Source organism: Mustela putorius, unplaced genomic scaffold, assembly GCF_011764305.1.
Source record: "Mustela putorius furo isolate JIRA1106 unplaced genomic scaffold, ASM1176430v1.1 tig00003858_pilon_pilon_pilon, whole genome shotgun sequence".
NCBI classification, from domain to species: Eukaryota; Metazoa; Chordata; class Mammalia; order Carnivora; family Mustelidae; genus Mustela; species Mustela putorius.
Genome location: NW_025422010.1, coordinates 48,701,145 through 48,713,733, shown reverse-complemented (window position 1 = coordinate 48,713,733; position 12,589 = coordinate 48,701,145). Strand labels below are relative to the sequence as shown.

The following is a 12,589-nucleotide window of genomic DNA, read 5'->3' as shown; positions in this document are numbered from 1 at the left end:
TCCTCTCTGTACACTGGCTGGAGGGGAGGAAAGGCACTAAAGGCTCCTGACACACATGAAGCTTCCCCACTACTGAGTGGCTAGGGTAAGGCTGTTTCCTCAATGCTTTCCTGTCTGAAGCATCACATTATGCTACCGCAACAGAGAAGGCAGGGATGGGCATTCAAAATCCGATGCACCTATATTTGAAAATTTAAAAAATGCCCTAGAAGAGTTTAAGACCTTCACTATTTTGTTATTCAATCATTACAGTGGTTTAAGTGTCGGGCATCACTATATAGCTACACTGACATCTACACACACAGTTAACTCGCAATTACAGTAACATGGAACATACTACCTAACAAATGCTTTAGCGAATATTTATTCTGTTCAGGTTAATAGCCACAGGAAAATGAAATTTCAGAAGTATTTTTAAAATCTATTCTTAAACTTCGCACAGATGTAGCTGCAATACTGCTGAAATCTTTCTGTAAAACGTGACTGTAATTACCCCTCAAAATAATCCTTTTCAAAAGAAATCTGTGCTGAAATACATTTATGTGGACAAAATTTACTTAAACCAGAATTTCAAAAGTTTCTGATATACTGGCTGTCTTCTATGCTCCGATATGAACCTCATCCTTCTATATCATCTGTAAACACCATTATTTATGGAAGAAAAGAATTCAAATCTATTCTTGGTATCACATCTTTAGTTTCCCTGAAAGGACCATACATTACAGGTCTGCATTTGTCATTCTTTGCAATTTATTGCTAGAGTAATACTTCTAAGCAAGATCTTAAACAATTCTGGACAGTGAAGGTCTTGGGGCACGTTTTTTATCTTTGGACTTCTTGTTAAACTTTTTATTCCCTTAACAGTATCTCTTTCAACACAAGAAATCTGTGGTATAAATATATGTAGTCACTTCACAAGTATCTACTCTGGGGAGAGACAGGCTGTAGGGAGTCTATCTCTGCCGAGGGTTTCCAGAACCCAGCATACCCCTCAACTACTCTCCACTGAGTACTAGTTTTCCATTGAGGGACTGTGAGATATGCATTAGTTGCCCCTACCCCAAAAGGTGGTTGAAGAGGAGGATCCACTACAGTTTTAAAAATTATTCTCGATGTGACCTGAAAGTCTTAAATTCCTACATGAAAGTCTTAAACTCCTTCATAATTTGGAAGGGGGTGCTCTCAGAGTAAGGACTGATGTGAGCTGAGTCTTCTAAAATGGTACTTCAGCTCCCAGTTCACTACATCAACAACGTGTCACTTGGGCAGCTTTCTTGGGTAACAATCTGGTAAGAATCCTTTTATTATATTCAAATCCGAACAAGGAACTTGGCCCATCACAAGGAAACTCTACTAAGTCAGAGAGAACACTACCATCCAAGTACATGAAAGAAAAATAATCTGGAATCCAGTAATGTTACAAAATATATTTCTTACTGGGTCTGGGGTGGTCATCATCCAAGAAATTTAGTCACTGGCCCCACACTTTCATTACTGCCCACATGCAACTGGGGTGATCCTTTTCTTTTTATTCCCAATAAATAAATATTTATTTATCTCAAATCATTCTTTTGGCAATATTTTAAATCACTTCTGTCCTTTGAAAATTACCATGGCCTCAGGGTTCCTTTGACAGACTCATCTTCCAATTACTCTGATAATTTTTTAAATTTTATACTTTAAAAAAAATTTTTTATTAACATATATTATTTGCTCCAGGGGTACAGGTCTATGAATCATCAGGCTTACACATTTCACAGCACTCACCATAGCATATACCCTCCCCCGTGTCCATAACCCAACCACCCTCTCCCTACCCACCCCTACCCCCAGCAACCTTCAGTTTGTTCTGTGAGATTAAGAGTCTCTTATGGTTTGTCTCCTTCCCAATCCCATCTCATTGATCCTTTTCAACCGTGAATTAAATCACCTTTCTCTCATGTTCACAACAATCCTTCAAGATCCTTGTGACAGGACCCCATCTCTCAGACTTCATCTTCTCTCTTCCTGTTCACTCTGCTCTAGTTACACTGATTTCCATGTACTTTCTCGAATATGCCAAGAGTGTTTCCACTTGGGGAACCTGGGTGGCTCAGTTGTTAAGCGTCTGCCTTCGGCCAGGTCATGAACCCAGGGTCCTGGGATCAAGCCCTCTGTCAGGCTCTCTGCTTACTGGGAAGTCTGCTTCTCCCTCTCCCACTTCCCCTACTTGTGCTCCCTCTCTAGCCATGTCTCTCTGTGTCAAATGAACAAATAAAAGCTTTTTTTTTTTTTTTTTTAAAGAAGGTTTCCACTTTGGAGCTCTAACACTTGCTGCACCCTCCACTTGAAAACTTCATCTGCCTGATATCTCCATGGCTTGTACCCTCCCTTCATTCAGGTCTTTGTTCCAAGGTGATCTTGACTAAGATCTTCATAGGCCACCTTATCTAATATAGCAGCCCTTCCTCCATTATCCTGTAGTCCATTATCCTATTTTGTCTTTAATGTACTTAACCATCCCTGATATCAAACAATATTTTGCTTATAGCTCGTTTCTCTCCACCAGAGACTTTATCTTTTGCTGAATGTATGAATACATAAATGTGGTCCAAATGAGCAGTAAAAAGTAATGCAGTAAGAAGTTCAAACACTATGCCTATCCCCCAGTGAACTAGTGTAAAAACTATGCAAAACATAATGATTTTTATGGCCAATGAGTATTTTATAGGGTCTAAAATAATAATAATTGAGATGGGGAAATAAAAGAAACAAAACATGTCCAAAAAAGTTAGGCAGAAGAAACAGAAGTCAAGAAACTGCCATGATCCCTCTAAAAATAAATTTTTAATTGAGACAAGTAACTGCAGATTTATATGTAATTATCTATAAAGGTCTCTGTCATCTGGGTATGTTAGCATGAGGCTGACAGTTGCATACTGGAAACTATTTAATTATACCTTAGGGAACTAGAAAAGATTACTTGAACTGAGATTCAAGAAGGCAAATATAGTCTAAATAATGATGCATACAAGAAAGTATGTATTTTTGGTATAAATGTTGTTATGGAAATAAAAACTATGCTGTGAATCTGCCAGATATATTGCCACATGTAAATGTCAATGAACGTGGTATTATCACACAAAACATAGTTAAAAGAAATAATAACTTATCGATCATCAAGAAACACTGGAATAGGTTATTTTTCCAAAGCTGTCTCTGTGACTTCAACTTTCCATGACTAAGTCACAGTGGGGTGTCAGCCACCCCACAAATGGGTGTGAAGCACAAATGTGAATTGAGTGCAGGATCCTGGAGCAAATCATTTTGCTTACAGAGTTCGCCAACACCCAGTGCCTGTGTCTCTAAATAACTTTGGTACTCTCTATTTATAGTCTCCTTTAAATTGATGACCTTTTAATTTTTATTAAAAATCACCTTCAAATAAGAGAACACTGATGTGAAATTTAAAAGTCAATTTGGAAACACAAAGGAAAAGGCAATACCCAACTCTTGGCAAAAATACGATTTGGGAGGAACCTAGAAACCGGTAACATCCCTTTCTTAACCATGACTTTGGTATTTTCCAATGATTTCAGGATGCTGAGTTACTATTGTCTATCATATCCTTGAGCATTAAAAAGCAACAAGAAACACTCTGTTGATAATCCAAAATTAATCTCCAGGTTAACAGGAAACCATCTAAAATCTAAGGATGTCGAACAGAATGTGGGATATAACCATCTACAATTTAGAACTATTTACAATTCTCTAACTACATGACTTGGAGCTAACATGTACTGAGTACTGATGGTAGAACAAGCACATGTACTTTCATAAGCCATTGAGATACTAGGATTACTGAGTGGCTTTTAGAAATTCTTGATGTTGATTTAAAATGGTTCACAAACTTTTGACTCTTTTTGTTAAAAAGGTCTCAAGCCATATGTACTGGTAAAAAAACCCAAAACACTGCCAATAGGTACGTAGTAAAAAGGAAGTCCTCCTTCTCACACCCCTCCCTTACCAAGGATGAACGACTGTCAAGGATTTGGTGGGACTTCTGAGAGATTTTTCTTTTTTCTTTTTTTAAAGGTTTTATTTATTTATTTGACAGACAGAGATCACAAGCAGGCAGAGAGGCAGGCAGAGAGAGAGAGAGGAGGAAGCAGGCTCCCCGCTGAGCAGAGAGCCCGATGCAGGGCTTGATCCCAGGACCTCGAGATCAGGACCTGGGCTGAAGGCAGCGGCTTTAACCCACTGAGCCACCCAGGCACCCGAGAGATTTTTCTAATTCTGATAGCACAAATGGTATCGTGTTACACATATTACCCTGCAATCTTCTATCCTTCTCTCAACACTTCAAGGAATGTTGCCCATGTCAGTATCCATGATCCCATGTCAACCTTTCTCATCCCTGCATCGGGCTCCTGTGTGTGTCAATTCTGTGTATGAATATTCCCTTCCTGACAAGTTATACTGTATATGGATCCTTATATATAGAGGTGACTGTTTCCGTAGGACAAGATCCCCAAAGCGAGATTCTGAATTAAAGTATACACACATTTTTAATGTGATAAGCAATGGCAATTTCCCTTCAATTCCCACTAAAATTGAGAGTGCCCCCAGTTGGTATTACCCACCTTTCTACCTTTCCCACCAACACCAGAGAAAAAATGGTTATCACATTTTAATTTTAATTTGCATGAAATAACTTTTTAGATTGATTCATTCAGTTACTCTCTGCTGGATATGCATAAAAATTTCTTGATTAATGTAAACAAAAATTATTTAAAAGCTAATCAACGCTCTGCATCCCTGTACTCATCGGGCATTCCAGATGAGGGCTCAGACTTTCTCAATATCCACAACATGTTCCCAATAACCCACAAAAAAAACCTGAAGCCCTAAACACAGGCAAACCTGTTCTGTGGGAAAGGAAAACAGGCCTTCCGCAGCACAGCGACGTGCAGAAGACACTCACCATCGAAGGCACCACTGACAAGGCACCTGCCCCAAGCCCTGTGCCGGCCAGTATGAGATGCCAAAAAGCTCTTCTGAGGGCCACCACGTGAGGGCTAGGAAAATAATGAGGAGTAGGTTTTCAAAGCACTGGCCGTCAGCTCTCACAGGCGCACCCCTGCCATCAAGGGCAGGGGCACTCCGTCAAGCAGGAGGTACTCCACAAAATGTGTATCGACACTGCCCCCAGAACCCTAGGTCCCCGTGCTGCTCATGTGTTTGCAAGACTTACCCGTGTGCAAAGTGGCTTTGGCGAAGGCACCAGTTCAAGGGGACCTGTGTTAGTTTTGTGGGGGCGTGAGCAGTAAAGGGCAGGGAAATGTTTTCTAGAAGTGCTTCTTTCCAAGGGAGGGCACCAGTTCAAAAGACAAAAAGGAAAAAAAATCCCTCATTCTGGGATGGTGATGGATACGGGTGAATTCCATTTGAAAGTCATCACCTCCTGTCCAGCCTCTTGTCAATTTTCAAGAGTCAACAGATATCTTCTGAATAACACTGTTAAATATTTAATAGGCGAATTACTTCCCTTCTGGAAGAACTTGTTATGGGCACACTGTAGCTGGAAACACCTCCTATGTTGTACAGGCAGCAGCATTTCCCCAAGGGAAATAGTGTGCATGTTAAGGATGTATTGGTGCCTGGGAAAGAGTTCTTATTGCCTGACTCTGCCACTGAGTAACTTTGTGACCTGGAACAAGTCACCTGCCTATTCCTTGGTTTCTTGGTTTCCTTATATGAATGCAGGAACAGTAAGAGTACGGTTGTTGTGGGAAATAAATGAGCTAATACATGCACAGCACTCAGAATAGTGCCTGGCCCACAACAAACACTTCCTATCGTGAGTACACGCACACTTCAGCACCTTTCATCACCATCACCATAACCAGCATCATCTGCACCTCTGAAGATAGGCTACAGAAAGAATCAAGTGCTATTAACATGCTAAATAAGGGAAATGAAAGCTCCCACATATTTCATACTTATTTCTTAAATACTTGTGATTTGCCAATATAACCTGATAGTAACTGCAAATTATTTTAGTTTCAGCTTAAAGTTGCTGATACTAATAAAAGGGATTTTGGGTTGAAACTCCATGTATCATTTCAAACAGTCTGAAAAGTAACCTTTCTTTCCATTATACAGGGAAATGGAATAGTCCTGGAAGCTTTAGCTTTGTTTTGTTTTATGAAGAACTTTAATATTGAAAAAACAGTCTTTCTGTCATAGAGTTTTTAGGAGTAGGGAAATGGACTAAAATGGTTTGAGAGTGACTTCTATTCACCAAAGTAAAGGGTTAACATCTGTAGTTATTATAGAAAGTAGACAATAAAATGGTAACCAATTTAAGAATTTTCCTGGAAGTTAGCATAGAAGCTGTTTACATCTATTATTACTGTTTACATCCTATTATTGTTATCACCATATGGGATAAGAACAAACCACAGGTTTGGAGGAGTTTTTTTTTAAAAAATGAGCTTATGCACTGTTCTAAAGTAGATGGTATTCATTTCCTTACTGGATTTTAAGTGCCCATTTAGGGTGAACAGAGCTGAATCAGCTTTTCACTTGAAAAGCAGAATCAATCAGTCTGTCTACATAATAACAAAGTTTAAGAAAAGGTAAACTGGCTCTGAAAATACAGACTTTTAACTCTTCTGTCTAGATTTTTTTTTCTCATTCAGCTCAAAAGTTTACTTGTTTTACTTTGATTTTATGGACTCTTCTCTATGTTACAGCTTTAACAGTTTTACCAATGATTATTATTTACTTGAATTTTCTAATATATATCAAATTTAAATTTTTTTAATTTTTTTTTTTTTGACAGACAGAAATCACAAGTAGGCAGAGAGGCAGGCAGAGAGAGAGAGAGAAAGGGAAGCAGGCTCCCTGCTGAGCAGAGAGCCCGATGCGGGGCTCCATCCCAGGACCCTGGGATCATGACCTGAGCCGAAGGCAGAGGCTTCAACCCACTGAGCCACCCAGGTGCCCCATATATATCCAATTTAAAAGAAATACACACTCAGCGTAAAAAAGAAACACAGAGAACACAGAAAAATAAACAGTTAAGAAAGTTACGCTTTACTACCAACCCCTTCAGCACCTCAGGTAATCCTGAGAAATACTTTGGAGTATGCCCCTTCCAGATTTTTCTCCTCTTCATATGCACATACATACAAGCATGAATATAAATCCTCACAGTTTTCTTCTTCAAAAATGATTTTTATGTGCCCTTCTGAAACTACTAATCTCTCCGTGAGTTACTCTTCTATTTCTGTCTTCCCGGATCAGTAGAAATGGACTGACCTCAATCTTTTTAACAGCTGTATGGTATGTCACAGATCTAGTATCTTTTAATGGGAACAACTGTTGGCAAACAAGAACTACATTTAGAGGACATGAGCGAATAAAAATGTTTTAACATAAAGTACATTTTCTACATGAAATCATGCTAAGGGATTCCCAACAAAGGTCAGCTAAGAGATAATGAGCTAAATCCAGCAAAACCATAAAAACATTTTAGATTCCAGGGTCAATACTACTAAAATGCTGATGATTTATCCATTTATAATTAATTAGAGAAATTTATACCCGGAGCCCTTTCAAGTTAGTTTCCTCCTTGCCGCTACAAAATCTGTTTAGTATCTACTAAGAAGTCCAAGTATTTGAGCCGTTGAATATATAGTTCAGGCCTATGCATAGACTGTTTGAGAACTCCCTCATTCTTGGCAATGAAATATGCAACGTAAAAGCATATGCACTATAATTTTTGCAAAGCAATCACTGATTCATTAGTTAGAGATTCACAACCACATTTAAAATACTGTTTTAGTCAATGACAGCCGATTCTACATATGGAAGTACCTCAGATTTTGGAGTTAGAAGGATTTGTTGGCCTCATAAACATCTACTCATCATTTTATGTTCAGCGAAGACATCACCAGTTCTCTTTTTCCCTCCAGCACACTACTAGCCGCTCCCTCCTTCTTCATTCCTTCCCATCCGCCCACGTGCCCTGGAGACCCTTTTATCAGAGCCTTACGACATCTCTCCGATGCACCGGCTGTCTCTGCCAAGCCGGCGTGAAGGCTTCTGAAGCAGACAGAGCCATGCCCCACTGACCAGTGCAGCTGAGCAGCCCGGGCTGGCCAGGCACCGCACACACAGAACAGACGCACGTTATGTGGCCGCTGAGTCAGGGAATCAAGTCTGCAGAAAACCTTACTCCTCCAGAAAAGCCCCACGACTGCTTAAAAATTATTTTACTTTGTTAAGTCACCTGAACTCCATGTATTGATTCTTATTTATTCGGTGACTTTTTTTTCCAATTTTGGAACTGGGTGCTATGATTTATCATTTATCTGGCAAAACCCAGTCAATTAGAATATTTCTTTTCATACCAATTTTCAATTCAAAAAATAAACATTATCGAGCATTACTTAGAATAACCGGATGGCATAGACCATAAGAGTGACTAATTAATTAAAATTTCTCATCACTGAATGATTGAGAATGATACGCTGTCATCAAAAATAAATACTGAATGCTCGCCATTACACATCACTTAAGTTCATATTGATTTCTTGACTCTTATAATAGATTATGTATTTTTTTAAATGGACTTTATTTTTAAAAGAAGATTTTATTTATTTTGAGAGAGAGAAGGAGAGAAAGTGTGTGTGAGCAGGGGGTAAGGACAGAGGGAGAAGAGGGAGAGAAGTAGACTCCCCACTGAGCAGGGAGCCTGACTCCCTCATCATGCCCTCCCCCCACAATGCAGGGCTCAATCCCAGGACCCTGAGATCATGACCTGAGCCAAAATTAAGAGTCCAATGTTTAACTGACTGAGCCACCCAGGCACCCCAAAAATGGACTTCACTTTTTTTTTTAAGATTATATTTATTTATGTGAGAGACAGAGTGAGAGAGAGAGAGAGAGCAAGCGGGGAGGGCTGGGGAGGGAGAAGCAGATTCCCCTTCTGGGCAGGGAGCATGATGTGGGGCTCGATCCCAGGATCCCACCTGAGCTGAAGGCAGATGCTTAACTGACTGAGCCACCCACTGACTTTACTTTTTAGAGCAGTTCTGGGTTCACAGCAAAACTGAGCAAAAAGTACAGGGTTTTCCCAAATACTCCTCGCCCCCAACACGCACAGACTCCTCTATTATCAATACCTACCTCCCAAGAATGGTCTATTTGTTACAAATGATGAATTTACGATGGCACATTATCATCACTCCCAGTCTGCAGATTATATTAGGACTCATTCTTGGTTTGTCCATTCAATGGGTCTGGACAAATGTAAAATGACGCATTCACCATTCCAGAATCACACAGAGTAATTTCTCTGCCCTAGAAACCCTGTGCTCCACCCACTCACGCTCTCTTCCCACGAACCCCCTTGGTAACCACTGATCTTTTTTATTGACTCCACAGCTTTGCCTTTTCCAGAATGTCATATAGTTGGAATCAAACAGTATGTAAGCCTTTTCAGATTGGCTTCTTTCACTGGGTAATAAGCATTTAGGGTTCCTCCACGTCTTTCAAGGCTTGACAGCTCATTTCTTTTTAGTGCTGAATAACATTTCATTGTCTGGATATACCACAAATAATAGGCTTTTAAAAGCACAATGGTGATTCTATGTTAAAACTATGTTCTGATTTCTACCTAATTGACTTTTTCCACAGAACTTCAACAGGTTAAAAAAAAAGTGTAATAAAATAGGTACTTCTCGTGTTTTCTTTTTAAAACCTTTAACTTATTTTTCATACTAATTGAGTCCTTTGTTCATTAAATAATCTGGTGTTGGTTCAGATTTGATAGTTAATTACTTGAAAGAATTTTAGGGAGAGCATTAAAGAAGCTGCAGCGTCCTTACATTAAGAGCATATAACATGTCTCAGATCTTACTAAGAGATAGGATGATTGGTAATCATATATTAATAAATGAGTAATGAGGAAAGATTTTAACACTTTCGGGCTCTAGCTTGCACCAGGTTATTACGCACTGGAAAGCCCCTCATTTTCCAGAGGAGGAAACAGAAGCCTACAGACATGTCCAAGGCTGCCCAGCTGGGTGTGATAAAGGCAGGAACCCCCCCACCCCCCACAATCCAGAACTCACGTCCCACTGCCGGCAGTCCCAGGCGTGCTTAGAGCAGTTCTTGAAGCATGCTCTGTGTCAGGCCCGCCTTGGTAGGAACACTAAGATGCTATTTTCCCTTTTCACTCTCATTTTCTCAAGCATGTAGCTGACATCCAGATTCTCCATGGTGTGAGCTATCACAAGCAGAAGCAGATACGAGAATCTGGCTGACTTCTACTGCAGACGTGGTAGATTGGAAAAAACCCAAAATGATGCCATTCTTCTAATTTGCCTTGTTTTAGAAAATATAATCTTTCATTAAAATATTACTTATGTGAACATTTAACAGATTACTTTGAAACTTCTTAATTTTAATTTCAAATATTGCAGCAAATATGGGTTATATTGATAGTTATAACCCACATAAAAATTCTCTGGGGTCCTCGGGGTGCTTGGGTGGCACGGTAGCTGGCACAGGAGGTGACTCCTGGCTTTGGCTCAGGCCATGATTCGAGGTTGTGGGATCCAGCCCCACATCAGGCTCTGTGCTCAGTGCAGAGTCTGCTTTAAATTCTTTCTCCCTCTCCCTCTGCCACTCCTGCTCACGCTCTCTCTAATAAATCTTAAAAAACAAACAACAACAAAAAAAACTTAAAAATAAAGATTTTATTTATTTATTTGACAGAGAGAGATGACAAGCAGGGAGAGATGCAGGCAGAGAGAGAGGAGGAAGCAGGCTCCCTGCTGAGCAGAGAGCCCGATGCGGGGCTCGATCCCAGGACCCTGAGATCATGACTTGAGCCGAAGGCAGCGGCTTAACCCCCTGAGCCACCCAGGTGCCCCGGGGCCCTCAATAATTTTTAACTGAGACCAAGAGGGTTGAGAATTATTGACTTAGAGTCTCCTCTCTTTGAAAAAGTAGACTCTCATTTTCTCTCTCTCCTTCTATGTGGAGGGTGTGTGTGTGTGTGTATGCGTGTATAGAATATATATTTTAAGATTTCATATATAATCCACACCTTTGAGAATCTGGTTTCAATGAAATAAAAGCAAGCTAAATACAGAGTAAGTGCTTAGGCTGCCAAGAAGAGACTATAGGATAACTTTGGAATCAACAGGATGAGATGCGATTTAGGACTGGGAAGAGGCAGCCGAGGAGGAGAGGAGGCTAGGATGGCAGACGTGACAGAGGGTGAAGGAGCTGCCTGCCCTGTCCCTTTGTCCCAGCAGCAGGTCCTGTGAAGCCTCGCTGCGGGCACAGGGTCTTCGGGTGCGTTCTCTCAACAGCTAGGGGTGCTGGGAACGTTAACAGGAAAGCGACCAGACAGGGCCCCTGCTCTCAAGCACCTAACGAGGAAGTGCAAATATGGACAAGGTGACTTCGGATGACATCAGCCCGATGCAGATAAAACGGCAGTGTTATAGTGGTGGTGGAGAGGCCATGCGAGACAGGGGGTCAGGGGAGTGGACGTGAATGAGGAGACCAGACAGGCCACGTCACGATCTGGAGGAGGGAATAGCAGGAACCAAGGTCCCGGAGGAAATACGTGCGGGTCTATGCAAGGAGCAGAAAAAAAACACTGAGGTGCTCTCAGCACAGTGAGTTTGAGATTAGGATTTGGAGAATACAGGTCTAACCCGTTTAACATAGTATCTGTAACACGAGTCCTTAAATGATGGTAAGTCTGGCCGCCAGCTTGTTGGTATCACAGCGCGTAACACACAAAGTCCAGGGTCAAGCTGGCCCCCTTCCGAGAGCAGCGGCACCGCACTGCGGTGAGAGCCAGGAATCCCTAGAAAAGCGAAGGGTCCTTTAAAGTAAGTAGGATCGATTTCAGGATTTGTACTGAGCCTCAGAAAAACTAATCCCTAGTCTTCCTGAAGTCTAGCCTACCTCCTCCTCGGGCACTGGATCTGGGAAAGGTTATGATATAACCTATCTATCAATCTTGGGGATTTAAGGGCTGCAGAGTGTGCAAGAGCTTTAATTAAGAAGAAGTAAGTTTCCCATTTCAGGGCAACAAAAGGCTCTGCTACATCAGCCTCAGAGGGTGGTGTGCACACGCCTCGGGGCCTCGGGTTCCTGTTAGGAAGTGTGTGAGATCAAAACTACTTCTGTGAGATATTGAGGTATCACTCGATCTGTTCTTTGTGTTGACTCTGCACGGCCGGTGTCAGAGCAAGGCCAAGTATGGTGCTGGTGCGTTAGCCTCAGCCAAGGCCACGGCCCTGTGGTCTACTGGCTGCCATTACATCTTCACGGCCACGCGCTGCTGGCAAGCAGAACTAAACCCCAAGGCATTTTCACTTGAGAATGTCCCTGATGAGGCAGCAAAAATTATTAACTTTATTTACATTCTGACCCTTGAGCACCTGTTGTTTTAACATTCAGTGTGACAACACGGGAAGGGCACAGAAAGCCCTCCAGTATGCAGCAATCTGAGCGTTGTCTCAGGGAGAAACACTTGTGCGATCAAGGAGCAAGTTAAACCAGCTGTTTGTTT

General features: G+C 41.2%; 1 protein-coding gene across 3 annotated transcripts in view; it reads right to left on the bottom strand.

Annotated features, from left to right (window-relative positions):
- Window positions 1-12,589, bottom strand: part of WDR7 (WD repeat domain 7) — a 365,672-nt gene that overhangs the window by 73,174 nt on the left and 279,909 nt on the right. The window contains exon 26 of one of the 3 annotated variants that reach the window (XM_013052736.2): window positions 10,893-11,878. The exons of the other annotated variants lie outside the window; for them this stretch is intronic. Coding sequence (XP_012908190.2) covers window positions 11,821-11,878 — 58 coding nt within the window. The 3' untranslated portion in view covers window positions 10,893-11,820. Of the gene's footprint in view, window positions 1-10,892; window positions 11,879-12,589 lie in introns of those variants that run through there. 3 annotated transcript variants of the gene reach the window in all.